The sequence below is a fragment of the Macaca nemestrina genome, chromosome 13 (genome assembly GCF_043159975.1).
Source record: "Macaca nemestrina isolate mMacNem1 chromosome 13, mMacNem.hap1, whole genome shotgun sequence".
In the NCBI taxonomy this organism is placed as follows: Eukaryota; Metazoa; Chordata; class Mammalia; order Primates; family Cercopithecidae; genus Macaca; species Macaca nemestrina.
The window spans coordinates 120,531,172-120,545,443 of NC_092137.1; the positions used below are offsets into that span (position 1 = coordinate 120,531,172).

The 14,272-nt window shown below is 37.0% G+C and overlaps 1 protein-coding gene across 3 annotated transcripts in view; it reads right to left on the bottom strand.

The window, feature by feature from the left end:
* LOC105490064 (von Willebrand factor A domain containing 3B) overlaps positions 1 to 14,272 on the bottom strand; it is a 248,703-nt gene that overhangs the window by 44,787 nt on the left and 189,644 nt on the right. For all 3 annotated transcript variants that reach the window (XR_011612122.1, XM_071077305.1, XM_071077304.1), the window contains exon 22: positions 4,374 to 4,575. Coding sequence is in view for 2 of the 3 variants with exons in the window: in XM_071077305.1 (XP_070933406.1) it covers positions 4,374 to 4,575 (202 nt within the window). In the remaining variant the exon portion in view is untranslated. The remainder of the gene's footprint in view (positions 1 to 4,373; positions 4,576 to 14,272) is intronic.

The window sequence follows — 14,272 nt, forward strand, 5'->3', positions numbered from 1 at the left end:
AAATATGTGTGCATGCCTACAAGGTGCCCACCACGATTCTAGGCTCTGGGAGCACCTACACCACCACAAACCAAGTCCCTCCCTTATTTCAGTGGGGAAGACAGACTGTAAACAAAAATGCCAGGCAGGGAAGTGTGCTGCAAAGTAAACAGACACGTGGCAGAGGGTTAGAGGATGACACGTGATGGCGTAGGCTGGCCAGGGTGCACCCGTCTCCCTGAGGAGCAGAGGAAAGATGGAAGGGGAAGCAGTGCTTCTGCTCCTACAGTTGTCCAAGGCAGAAGTTTCGTGAGCATCTTCAACTTTGTCCCACATGTCCTACTTTCCCACAACCCATGTCTCTGTTACCTGTTCTCTCCCCAGTGTTCCCACCTGGCTCAAGGACTCAACACCTCTCAAGGGGAGCGCTGCACAGGATTTTGGTCTTTTATGTTGGGCCTCATCTCATTGTCAGAATAATCTTTCTAGGACACACATCTGTGAATGTCCTTCGCTTGCCAAAAACCCCTCCCAGGTGTCCATTTCCTGCAGGCGTAAGTCCCTGACCCCAGCAGACTTCAAGTACCTCGTTTTCTGGTACCATCTTCCCGTTCCCGCCGTCGCTCCTGCCACGTTCCTCAGGGAACACTCCGTGTGCTTCCCCACATCGCTGCCTGAGCCCAGGCTGTTTCTTTCACTCCAAACACTTCTCGCACCCCAGTCCGCAATTCCTAGGCATCCTTCTGGGCCAAACTGGATTAGTGACGCCTTCCCTAACCGCCCAGTTAGGTCACTTTTCCCCATCTTCCAGGTGGTCTCTGGAGGTGCCTCTGTTGTATTTATAATCCAGTGAAAGGCTGTAAGGGTCTGCATTTCACTCATCAATACACATTTGTTGAGTGGCCCCTGTGCACTGGGCTTCACTGTCAGTGCCATGGACACAGCTACAAACAAGGCCAGACCAGGTCTTGGCTGTCACAGCAGTGATGCCCTGGCGCAATGTCTCCTCCATCGGGCTGGGCCCATGCGTTCAGTGCAGCTAATGAATCCCCATTTTGTGTCCAATATAAGGTACCCCCTGGAAGATCCCAGGGAGACAGAAAAGAATGAGGGAGGCCACTCATCACCTGAGGGCACCTGCCCCACGCGCAGAATCTTATCCATGATTTTTGGATGAAGAAATTATGGGAATTATTTTTATTCCCATTTTGCGGTAAGAAAAGAAAGACATAGAACAATTAATTCAATTAATTCGTATGTTGTAAACAACGAGCTTGACTGCCAGACTTCCAGATGAATTCGGTGGAACACAATGATCTTTGCTCTGAATCACAAGAGGCTTCTTTTCACTCCGTTCACAATACTTCCTATTTGCAAAGTTAATATGAAGTATAGACAAAAGAATAGGCCAGCAAATTCTGCTGTTAGGCGGCGGGGTCTCCATAGCTCAACACCTGGGACTGGCCATGGTCTGTAGTCCTCATTCAAATTAGGATAGTCCAAGGACTAAGTCTGTTGTGTTCTAGGTACTCCCAGTGCCTAGAATAAGGCTTGGCATCTCATGGGCACTCATAAATATTTCAACGAATAAATGAAAGAGCAAGCAGGACAGGGAAAAGCACGAAGCAGGACAGGGAAAAGCATGAAGCAGGACAGGGAAAAGCACAAAGAGAGGAAGATCATCTTTTCAAGGAGAGGCAGGTAATTCACTCTCGGTCCTCTTGAGTTTTAGGTGCCCACAGGGCATGTGGGTAAGGAAGGCAAATAGAGAAATGTCTGGGGGTGTCAGATGGCACCTCCCAAAGAAACACTGAACAATTCTTTGAGGAAATCATTTTGTTTGAATAACATTACTAGACATATGACCTTCTGTGACAAAAATTTTTGCATTCTGCACAAAAGACATAGCTTTTTACACTGAAGGAAAAAATGTGATTTGCAGAAGAAAGAATAAAATGAAAGAAAACAAACAAAACAAAATGAAGCAAAACACAAGAATCTAGAGCATCAAAAACAGAATTTTAAGCCAGGCTAAACCAGTAATACTTGGCAAAGACTGAACCAAAGGTGATGAACCTGAACAGTCAGATCTGGGGTGGATTTTTAGATGAGAATGTGGTGAACACCTGAAAATTACCTAGGATTTAGTAAGATTTTGGATGAACTATTCCATATCTCTCTTAGTTAGTTTTGTGCTGCTGTGAGAATACCACCAACTGGGTGATTTATAATAGACAGAAACTTACTGGCTCACTGTTTTAGAAGCTGGGAGGTCCAAGATTAAGGGACCAGCACCTGGTGAGGGCCATCTTGCTACCCATAACCTGGCAAAAGGCATCACATGGGAGAGAGAGAGAGTGCGCAACAGAGATCCACACTCATTCCTTTAATAATGAATCCACCCCAGTGATAATGGCATTGGTCCATTTGTGACCAGAGCCCTCATGGTCTAGCCAGCTTGTGGTATTATGGCATATATATATATTTATCTGGCATGCATATATATAATATATATACACATATATTTTTCTTCCATAGTTCCTGGTTCATAACTCCTAACATCCTTGGGGTCTCTGCAGTGCTCTCCTTTGTGTGCCTGTGTTGGGTAGGTTCAGGGTGGGACTGGTCACCAGAAAGACCAAGGTAGGATTAGAGAGCTAAGACTTTCAGCCCAAACTCCCAACCTCCAGGAGGGGAGAGGGGCTGAAGGTCAAGTTGATCACCATAGCCAATGCTTTAATCGATCATCCCTACGTAATGAGGCCTCCGTAAGAACCCAAAAGGACAGGGTTTAGAGAACTTACTGACAGCTGAACACATGAAGGCTCCTGGAGGGTGGCCCACCCAGGGAGAGCACTCACGGAAAGGAGGCTCTGCAACCTTCCCGCATAGCTCCCACGATGCATCTCTTCATCTGCATCCTTTGTAATATCATTTATAATCAACTGCTAAACATTGGTGCTTCCCGGAGTTGTGTGTGCCCCTCTCGCAAATTAATCAAACTCAAAGAGGGAGTTGCGGGAACCCCAACTTGAAGCTGGTCAGTCAGAAGTTCTGGAAGCCCAGACTTGTGACTGATGTGTTGGGAGGGCCAGTCTTGGGAATAGAGCCCTCAACCTGTGGGATCTGACGCCATCTCCAGGTAGTAGTGTCAGAGTTGAATTGGAGGCGAACCAACCAGTGTCTGCTGTTTGGTACGTGTGGGAAAATCCCCCGCACCTCTGGTCCCAGAAGCCTCCTTCCCTGTTGGTGACTGCCTTGTGGGCGAGGACTGCCTTGTGGTGCGAGGATTGCCTTGTGGTGCGAGAGCACCGGCTGAGAGAGCGGTTTTTCCCACGCGCCTCTTAAACGTCCCACCTCCAGCACTGCTGCAAGGGAGATCAAGTTTGCAATGCAGGAACTCTGGGGGACACATTCAAACAAAGCACCATCCACACACACCCACGGAGAGTCAGAGAGTGGGTTTCCCACTGGCCATGTGTATTTATAGACTCCAAATGTTTATACTCTTTGCTCCAGAAATACTACTTCTAAGGCTGTATCTTAACAAAATAATTCAACTATGTGCGCCACAGGAGTCATGAAAATACTATGTGAGAAAGCAGAAAACCAGGAAATAACTATAAATGTTTAACGTTTAGTGAAAAATCAAATAAACCAGGGTATATTCACACCATGGAATATTATGTAACCATCACCCATATAAATCTGACAGTTCAATAAAAACACAGAGAAAGTCTATGAAATAATAGTAAATTTAAAAGCAGAATATACAATAATTTAGACACTCTGACTGCACCTATGTAGAAAACATTTGAGGAGAAAAAAAACTAAAAGGAAAGGCTCCCAAGTGGTAGCAATAAGGCAACCAGATTATAAATTATTTTTCTTTTTAGAAGGTTTGCTTTATTAATGGTGATAAAAAATAATTGCTAACACTTATGGGGAGCTTTCAATACTACGCACTTCACATGTTCATTTCTCTTTATAACAACCCTATGAGACGGATACTATTAATACTATTATTTTACAAGAAAATTGAGATTTAGAGACTGAGTAACCAAAATCACACACAGATTAGACAGTAGATCTGAGGCTAGTTCTTGGTCTGGCTCCTATGAAAGTCCAGGCTTTTAATCACTACATTATACTTCTATTTAGCTTTTTCTTTTTCAATTAAAAGATGTATTGTTTTAAAAATAAGTCCATAGTACAATCAAGTGGCATTTCCTTTATGATGAAAAAAGTACTGAGACCTTAACTGGATTGGCTCTAACCCTTTTAGAAATCAATGTGGCAAGGAGTGGGAGAGAGAGAAGGAAGCCAGTGTAGGGATGGCAATGACTTGGGACAGGCAGAGAAGGAGGAAAGACAGAGACCTCCAGGGCACCCACCTCTCCTGGGGCCTTGTTTGCATAATTCTTCTTGGCAGCCTCCTGGAGTTCCATGGCCTGCTGGATGTACATTTTCCCAGCTAGGATTTCACTTTCCAGTATCGACAGCTCTTTCAACGAAATGGGCCAGTTCAACCGTTCTAAAGCCTGGTTTAAAACTGTTTTGTTTTCCAAGTACTGTATTGGTTTGTTTGCATCTAACCTAAAAAACAAACAAACAAGCAAAAAACAAGAGGAAGAAACAAAAAGCAAAGAAAATGACTGTAATTGAAAAAATATGGTAAGATGGTTTCCTAAGAAACTCTCCCCTGAGAAACATCTGTTGAAGCTAGTGTCAGTTGTCAGATGACAGCATCGTAGCCATACCCTCTGGCCCATCAAGACTTTGGTAGCTTACAAAGGTTAGAAATAACCATCTCTGTGAATTATGGTAGGCACTTTTCCTTATTACCTCATTAGGTTATATGACTTTAGAGAAGTATGATACACATAAATTTTCCGCATTTTTTTCTCCGTATTTGGAGCCTAACATCTGGCAGAACCAAACATGAGCTTCAAAGAGATTTCACACAAGTATGCCTAGCAGTGACTCTGAAAAACAAAGCAAAGCAAAACAAACCCAAATATTTGCCTCAGTGCAGTAATTCTTATACTAGCTAATTTTAGCTATTTTTATCTCCTTTCCTCTTTGTGAGCCTAAATAAGTCTAAACTATTTGGCTCGGCTGTTTTGGTACATAAAGAACAGAAGCCAAACTTTCTATGGCTGATAAGCAGGCTGTGGGACTCCAGAGGAAGCTAGTGTGGTGTGATGGCCCAGGGCCTGGATTCTGTTTCCAGTCTGAGCTGCTTCTGAGTCAGACACTGCTGGAAGAGAATGGGTAGCGAGAAAGAAAACAATTAATGATTATCACTCTTATTGCTGAAAGCAGCACTTATTTCTTTAGATGTTGGGTATTGGAAGAGTACAGTCTAAACTCAGCACAACCACAGGACTCCATCCACAAACAAACTTATACCCAGAAGACAGCACAACATTCTTATTGGAATGATGTCAGCAAGATGGTGGAATAAAAATCCCGGCCCTCATTCCCCTACAGAGACACTGACTTAACAATGTATGAACCAAATTGCCTTTGTGAGAATTACAGAAACCAATGATGAGCTTGTGGCACCTTAGACAAGTACAAACCCAGGAAGAACTGTATGAAGCAGAGTAAGAAAGTTTGTTACATTTTGCCTGCCCTATCCTCTCCTCCTTCCCAAAACAATGTGATGCAACTGGAAGAAAACTCCCCAGTCCTGGCTTCTCCTTTGGAGAAGACAGTGGAATACACATTCAAAGTTCTTGTGTTTTGGGAGACTTCTCAAGAAACAGGTTTCTGTCTTGCCTGATTCAGAGTGCTGATGAGAACAGTGATATATTTTGCATGTCAGGTTGGGACCTCTGAGAATAGAAATGGGCGCTACAGCTTGTTACAGCATTGGAGATACTGCAGTACTGCAGAGAGACACCAGGGGGAGCAAGATATTATAGGCTCCTGAAAGAAACGGGCAAACCTTTTTCACTGGGAAATTACACACACAAGCCCAAAGAAGACACATCCCCAGAAAAGGTTTCAGAGATTCCCCCACATCTCTAGCTGGGATAACTGGTGAAGCCCTTCACCTGTAAGAGGCCAGTTTGTGAAAATCGGATGAGATAGCTGTTTTTTCAAATGTCATATTATCAACTAAATATCATAAGGCATAAAAAATACAGGGAAAAGCACACAAAGATATGGGGAAATGGCCCAATCAAAGGAACACAATAAATCTTTAGAAATCGGTCCTAAAGAAATGGAGATACATTAATTACCTGACAAACAATTCAAAACAACAATGTTAATGATGCTCAATGAGCTAAAAGAAAATAGAGACAACAAATACAACTTAGAAAAGCGATGCATGAACAAAATGAGAATATTAACAAAGAGAGAAACTATAAAAAAGAACCAAATAGAAATTCTAGAGCTGAAGAATGTTATAACTGAATTGAAAACTTCACTAGAGGGGTTCAACAGCAGATGTGATTAAGCAGAAGAAAGAATCAGTGAACTTAAAGAATAGATTTTAAGTCATAAGTTGTTATAACAGATGAAGAATAGCATATAATGGTAAAAGGGCCAATTTGCTAAGAGGATATAACAGTTATAAATATATGTGCTCCTGGCATCAGAGCTCTCAAATGCATAAAACAAACTTTGATAGAATTGAAGAAATAGACAGCAACCCAGTATTAGCGGGAGACTTCATGCTCTGCTTTCAATAAAGGACAGAACAACTATACAGAAGATCAATAATGAAACAGAGAACTTGAACAACACAGATCAATTGGGCCTAACCAACATATGGAGAACACTTCACCAAACAACAGCAGAATACACATTCTTCTCAAGTACATATGGAATATTCTCCAGAATACACTGAATGTTAGGCCACAAAACAAATATTTTAAAAAAAGAAAGTTGAAAGCAAAGTATTTTTTCTGAACAAAATGAAATGAAGCTAGAAATAATAACAAAAGGAAAACTGGAAAATCCACAAATATATAAAAATTAAGTCACATATTCTTAAACCACCAATGTGTCAAAGAAGAAATCACAAGGGAAATTGGAAGATATCTTGAGATAAATGAAGGAAAAAAACCACAACATATCAAAATGTATGAGATGCAGTGAAGGCAGTACTAAGAAGGAAGTTTATAGTGGCAAACACATTTTAAAAGGAGGAGGGTCTCAAATTAACAATTTAACTTTACTTTTCAAGGAACTAGGAAAAGAACAAATGAAAGCCCAAGTTAGTACAGGGAAGAAAATAATAAAGATTAAAAATAGAGTATAGAAAAACAATAGAAAAAATATCAATGAAAGAAAGATTGGTTTTTTTGAAAAGACCAACAAAATTGACAAGTTCTTAGCTAGACTAACCAAGAAAAAAGAGAGAAGACTCAAATAACTAAAATCAGAAACAAAACTGGAAACATTACAACTGATGACACAGAAATTAAAAGGATTATGAGACTACTATGAACAATATTATACCGACAAATTGCATAACCAAGAAGAAATGGATAAATTCCTAGAAACATACTGCCTACTAAGACTGAATCATAAATAAATAAACTGAAGAGATCTATAACTAGTAAGCAGATCAAATTAATAGTCAAAAACCTCCTAACAAATAAAAGCCCAGTACCACATGGCTTAACTGGAGAATTCTGCCAAACAATGAAATAATTAATAACAATTCTCCTCAAACCTCTTTCAAAAGATTGAAAAGGGAGAAATACTCCTAACTCATTTTATGAGACAGAAATTACACTGATACCATAACCAGACAGAGATACTACAAGGAAAAAGAAACTACAGACCAATGTCCCTGATGAACAGTGATGCAAAAATCCTCAACAAAATAGTAGCAAACTGAATTAAACAGCACATTAAAAAGATAATCACCATGAAAAAAATGGGCTTCATTCCTGGAATGCAAGGATGGTTCAACATATGAAAATTAATGTAAAATACCACATTAACAAAATGAAGGACAAACCCCACATGATTATCTCAAGTGATGCAGAAAAATCATTTGACAAAAGTCAACATCCTTTCGTGATAAAAACACTCAGCAAACTAGGAATAGAAAGAAACTATATCAACATAATGAAGCTTACAGCTACTATCGTACTTAATAATGAAAGATTGAAAGCTTTTCCTCTAAGATCAGGAATAAGGCAACAATGTCCACTCTTCTCCCTTTATTTAACATAGTACTGAAAGTCTTAGAGAAATTAGGTGAGAAAAAAAAAGGAACAACATCCAAATTAGAAAAGAAGAAGTAAAATTATCTCAATAGAGGACATGATTTTCCGTGTAGAAAAACCCTAAAGATTCTACAAATACTGTTAGAACTAATAAATTCAGCAAACTTAAAGGATATAAAATCAACAAACAAAATCAGTTGCCTTTCTATACACTAACAATGAAAAATCAGATAAGGAATTAAGAGAATAATCCCATCTACAATAGCATCAAAAAGAATAAATTAGGAATAATTTTAAGGAAGTGAAAGATTTGTACACTGAAAACTACAAAACATTGCTGAAAGAAATTAAAGATGACACAAATAATAAAAAAGACATTTTGTGTTCATGGATTGAAAGACTTAATTGTTAAAATGTCCATACTACCCAAAGTGATGTACAATTCTATGCAATCCCTATCAAAATCCCAATGGTATTTTTTGTATAAATACAAAAATATCCTAAAATTTATATGGAATTTCAACAGATCCTGAATAGCCAAAACAATCTTGAGAAAGAACAGAGTTGGAGGCCTCATACTTCCAGATATCAAAACATATTACAAAGCTACAATAATCAAAACAGTGTACTGTCTGTAGTGTAATCAAAGCAGTGGCACTGGCCTAAAGACAGACATACTGAATACTGGAACTGAATAAAGAGTCCATAAATAAGCTGTCATGTGATCTTGTCAAGTGATTTTTGACAAAGGTGCCAAGACTACACAATGGAAAAATGACAGTCTCTCCAAGAAGTGATTCTGGGGAAACTGGCTATCCATATGCAAATGAAGTTGGACTCTTGGTTTAAAACATATATAAAAACTAACTCAAACAGATTAAATATCCAAGCCTATAAAACTCCTAGAAGAAAACAGGGATAAAGCTTCATTATACCAAATTTGGCAAGCTTTTTTGGATATGACACCAAAAGTATAGGCAGCAAAAGCAAAAATAGACAAATGGGACTATATTAAACTTAAAAACTTTTGTGCATCAAAGAAAATAGCTGCACATCAACAGAGTGAAACAGGAACCTAAAAAATGGAAGAAAGTGTATGCAAATCATAAACCTGAGAATGGGTTAATGTCCAGGATATATAAAGAACTCCTACAACTCAACAACAACATAACCTAGTTTAAAAATGGATAAAGGGCTTGACTAGACATTTCCCTGAAGAAGACATACAAACGTCCAGGAATCACGTAAAAAAATAATTAGAGAAATGCAAATCAAAACCACTATGAGATATCCTTCATATCCATTAGGATGGTCACTACAAAAACAAAAAAAAATAGAAAGTAAGTGTTGCCAAGGATGTGGAGAAGGATTCATGAAGTTCAGAAAACTTCCAGCTGGATAAACTCAAAGAGAGTCACACCAATACACATTATAATTAAACTACTGAAGGGCAAAGAGAAAATCTTGAAAAGAATAAGACAAAAGTGACTTGTCATAAATAAGGACTCTTCCATAAGATTAACAGTTGATTTCACATCATCAACTATGGAAGCCAGAAGGCAACAGGGTGATATATTTAATGTGCTGAAAAAAAAAGAAAAAATAATATCAGTCAAGAATTCTATATCTGGTAACACTATTCTTCAAAAATGAAGACAAGATTAAGACATTTCCAGATAAATAAAAGGTAAGAGAGTTTGTTACTAGTAGACCTGTCCTAAAAGGAATGCTATAAAGAGCTCTTCATGTTGAAGTGAAAGGATACAGAAGATAATTCTAAGACACATGATGAAATAAACAGGACTAGTAAAGATAACTACATAGGTAAATACAAACACTAGTATTCTTGTATGTTTGGTATGTAACTCATTTTGTTTTCTTTATTCTTTAAGAGGCAAATGCATAAAATAATAATTATAAATCAATGTTAATGGGCACACAGTGTAAATGATATAATTTGTGACAATAACTATATACAGGAGGTTGAAGCTGAATAGGAACAGTTAATGTTGGCTACTAAAACTAACTTCATATCAATTCAAACAAGATTGTTATACATGTAGGAGGTTAACTATAATTCCCATGGTAACCACTAAGAAAATAAATAAAAAGTATACAGAAAAGGAAATAAAGAGCGTAATGACCCATTAGAACAAATCAAAAATAAAAGACATAAATATTGGAGAAATTGAGAAACAAAAAATTTGACATGCAAAACAAATAGCACAATGGCAGATGTAAATTTTTCATTATCGGTAATCACTGTAAATGTCAATAGATTAAACTCACCAATTAAAAAGAAAGATTGGCAGAATGAGGAAAATAATGATCCAACTATATGCTGCTTAAAAAGAGATTCACTTTAGACCTAAACACACAAATAGGTTTAAAGTGAAAGGATGAAAAAAGATATTCCATGGAAATAGTAACCAAAGAGAGTTGGAGTGGCTATAATATTACCAGCAAAATAGATTTCTTATACATTGTTACGAGACAAAAGATAACATCATATATTGCTAAAAGTCTCAAATCATCAAGCAGATATGAAAACTAGAAACACATATGCATACTGAGCCTTAAAATGTGTGAAGTAAATATTGACAGAATCACAGGGAGGCATAGACAGTTACGTATAGTTATGTCTTGGTATCCATGGGGGATTGGTTCTAGTACCCCCTATGGAAGCCAAAATCCACAGATGCTCAAGCCTCTTAAATAAAATAGTGTCATATTTGCATATAACCTACACACATCCTTCTGTACACTTTAAATCATTTCTAGATTATTTATAATACCAAATACAATGTTAATGCTATGTAAATAGTTGTTATACTATACTTATTTTTATTTGTATTTTTATTGTTGTATTATTATTTTTCTTTTTTAAAAAATATTTTTTATGCATGGTTGGCTGAATCATGGATGCAGATCCCACATATATGGAGGGCCAACTGTGTAAAAATAGTTGGAGACTTAAACGCCTCACTTTAGATAATGGATAAAACATCTAGACAGAAAATGTATAAGAAATAGAGGACTAGAAAACACTATAAATGAACTAGACCTAACAAACATATCCAAAACACCCCATCCAGCAACATCAGAATATACATTAAGTGCACATTTAACATTTTCTGGGATAGACCATATGTTAACCATAGCAATTCTCAAGATATTTAAAAGGTCAAAATCACACAAAGTATATTTTCTACCCACAATGGAATAAAGCTAGAATAACAATGAAGGGAAAACTGGAAAAATGGAAAATGCATAGAAATTAAAACACCACATTCAAACAACCAACAGGCCAAAGAAGAAATTACTAGAGAAATTAGAAAGCAATATGAGATAAATGAAAATGAAAACATAACACACCCAAACTTATGGGTGCAGCAAAGCCAGTGCTCAGAAGAAGTTTTATGACTGTAAATTCCTCATTAAAAGATAGCTCTCAAATCAACAACCTAAATTTACATCTTAAGGACCTAGAAAAAGGAGAGAAAACTAAACTGAAAGCCAGCAGAGGAAGGAAATAATAAAGAGAGCACTTAAAAACAAATTATAGAATAGAAAAACAATTGAGAGAATCGACAAAATTAAAAGCATGTTCCTTAAGAATATCAACAAAATTGACAAATCTTCAGCTAGATTGACTGAAAGGAAAAAACCACATAATTACTACTATCAGAAGTGAAAGCAGGCACATTACTAATTCAGCTTACAAAAATCAAAAGAATTATAGCGAATACTATGAATAGTTCTATGCCAAAAATAGATAATCTAGATGAAATCCGCAAATTCCTAGAAACAGATGACCAAAATTACTCAAGAAGAAATAGATAATCTCAACAGCCTCTATAACAATTAAATACTTTGCATAAGAAAACAAAATCCCCCCCCCCAACAAAGGGAAGTTAAGAAGCAGTTGCCTTCATTGATGAATTCTATCATACAATTAACAACAATACTGCTCAAACTCTTTCAAAAAATGGATGAGGGAATACTTCTTAACAGTCAACAAGAAGAGAATTACCCTGATACCAAGGCTGGACAAACATGCCAAAGAAAACTACAGACCATTTTCTTTATAAATATGGACATAAATATTCTTAATAAAATACTAGCAAAAGACCATTTTCTTTATAAATATGGACATAAATATTCTTAATAAAACACTAGCAAATCAAATCCAACAGAACATTAAAAGGATTATACACCATGACTAAGTAGGATTTATGCCAGAAATGCAGGAGTGGTTCAACTTAAGAAAATCAAATGATTTAATACATCACATTAGTAGAGCAAAGGGAAAAAAACATGATCATCTCAATATATACAGAAAAAGCACCTGACAAAATTTAACACACACTTTTCGTGATAAAAACAATCAGAAAACTAGGAATACAGGGAATTTCCTTGTTTTCTCACTGGTATCAGGAACAAGACAAGCATGTCCCCTATCACCACTGCCATTCAATGTTCTAGAAGTACTAGCTAGATCAATTAGGTAAGAAAAAGAAACAAAAGGCATCCAAATTAGAAAGAAAGAAGTAAAATTATTTCTACTTGCAGATGACATGTTTCTATATATAGAAAACTCCATAGATTCCACACAAAGCCACTAGTATCAATAAATTCAACAAAGTCGCAAGGTACGAGGTCAAATACAAAATTCAGCTATGTTTTTATGTACCAGCAATGAACAATCTGAAAATGACGTTAAGAAAACAATCCCATTTATAATAGCACCCAAAAGAACAAAATAACAGAGGATGTGAAAGGCATGTATACTGAAAACTATATAACATTGCTGAAGGAATTAAACACCCACTAAATAAATGGAAAGACATCCTATGTTCATTGATTGGAAGACAATATTGTTAAAATGGTAATACTCTTCAAAGCAATCTTTAGATTAAATATAATGCCTATAAAAATTCCAATTTTTTTTTTCAGAAACAGAAAAGCCAATCCTCAAATTTATACAAAACTTCAAGGGCCCTGAATAGCCCAAACAATTTTGAAATAGAAGAACAAAGTTGAAGGACTCATACTTCCTAATTTCAAAACTTAATACAAATCTACAGTAATTAAAACAGTGTCAACTTGCATAAAGATAGTCATATACAGACCAGTGGAATAGAGAGTCCAGAAATAAACCCAAACATTTATGATCAGATGACTTTCGACAAGAGTGCCAAAACCATTCAAAGGGAAAGATATAGTCTCTTAAATAAATAGTGCTGGATAAACTGGATATTTACATGAAGAAGAATGAAGCTGGAACCCTACTTCACGCCAGATAGAAAAATTCACTCAAAAATGGATCAAAAGCCCAGATGTAAGACCTAAAACTATACACGTATTAGAAGAAAACAAAAGGATAAATGCTCATGACTTTGTATTTGGCAATGGATTCCTAGATTTGACACCAGAAACACAAACAAAAGAAAAAAAAGATGCATTCACTTCCTAAAACTTCTGGACATCAAGGACATCATGAAGAATGTGAAAAGATAACCCATAGCATGGGAGAAAATACTGGCAAATCAGATATCTGATAATGACTTCATCCTCAGAAGTTATACAACAAAAACACAACCCACTTTGAAAATGGACAAAGAACTTGAATAAACATTTCTCCAGAGAAGATATACAAATGGACAACAAGCACATGAAAGATTTTTAACGTCATTGGTCATTAAGAAAATGTGTATCAAAACCACAATAGAATAGCCTTTCATACCCATGAGGATGACTTAAAAAAAAAAAAAAAAAAGGAAAATGTCAAGTATTCGTGAGGATGTGGAGCAATAAGAACCTACCACATGATCCAGCCATCTCATTACTGGACCGTTATCCAAAGATAGTAAATCAGTATGTATCATAGGGACACCTGCACCCTCATGTTTATTGCAGCAAGATATGAATCAACCTAAGTGTCCATCAATGGATGGATGGATCAAGAAAATGTGGTATATATACACAGTGGAATACTATTCAGCCAAAAAAGGAACACAATCCTATCATTTGCAGCAACGTGGATGGAACTGGAGGTCATGACATTAAGTGAGATAAGCCGGGCATGGAAAGACAAA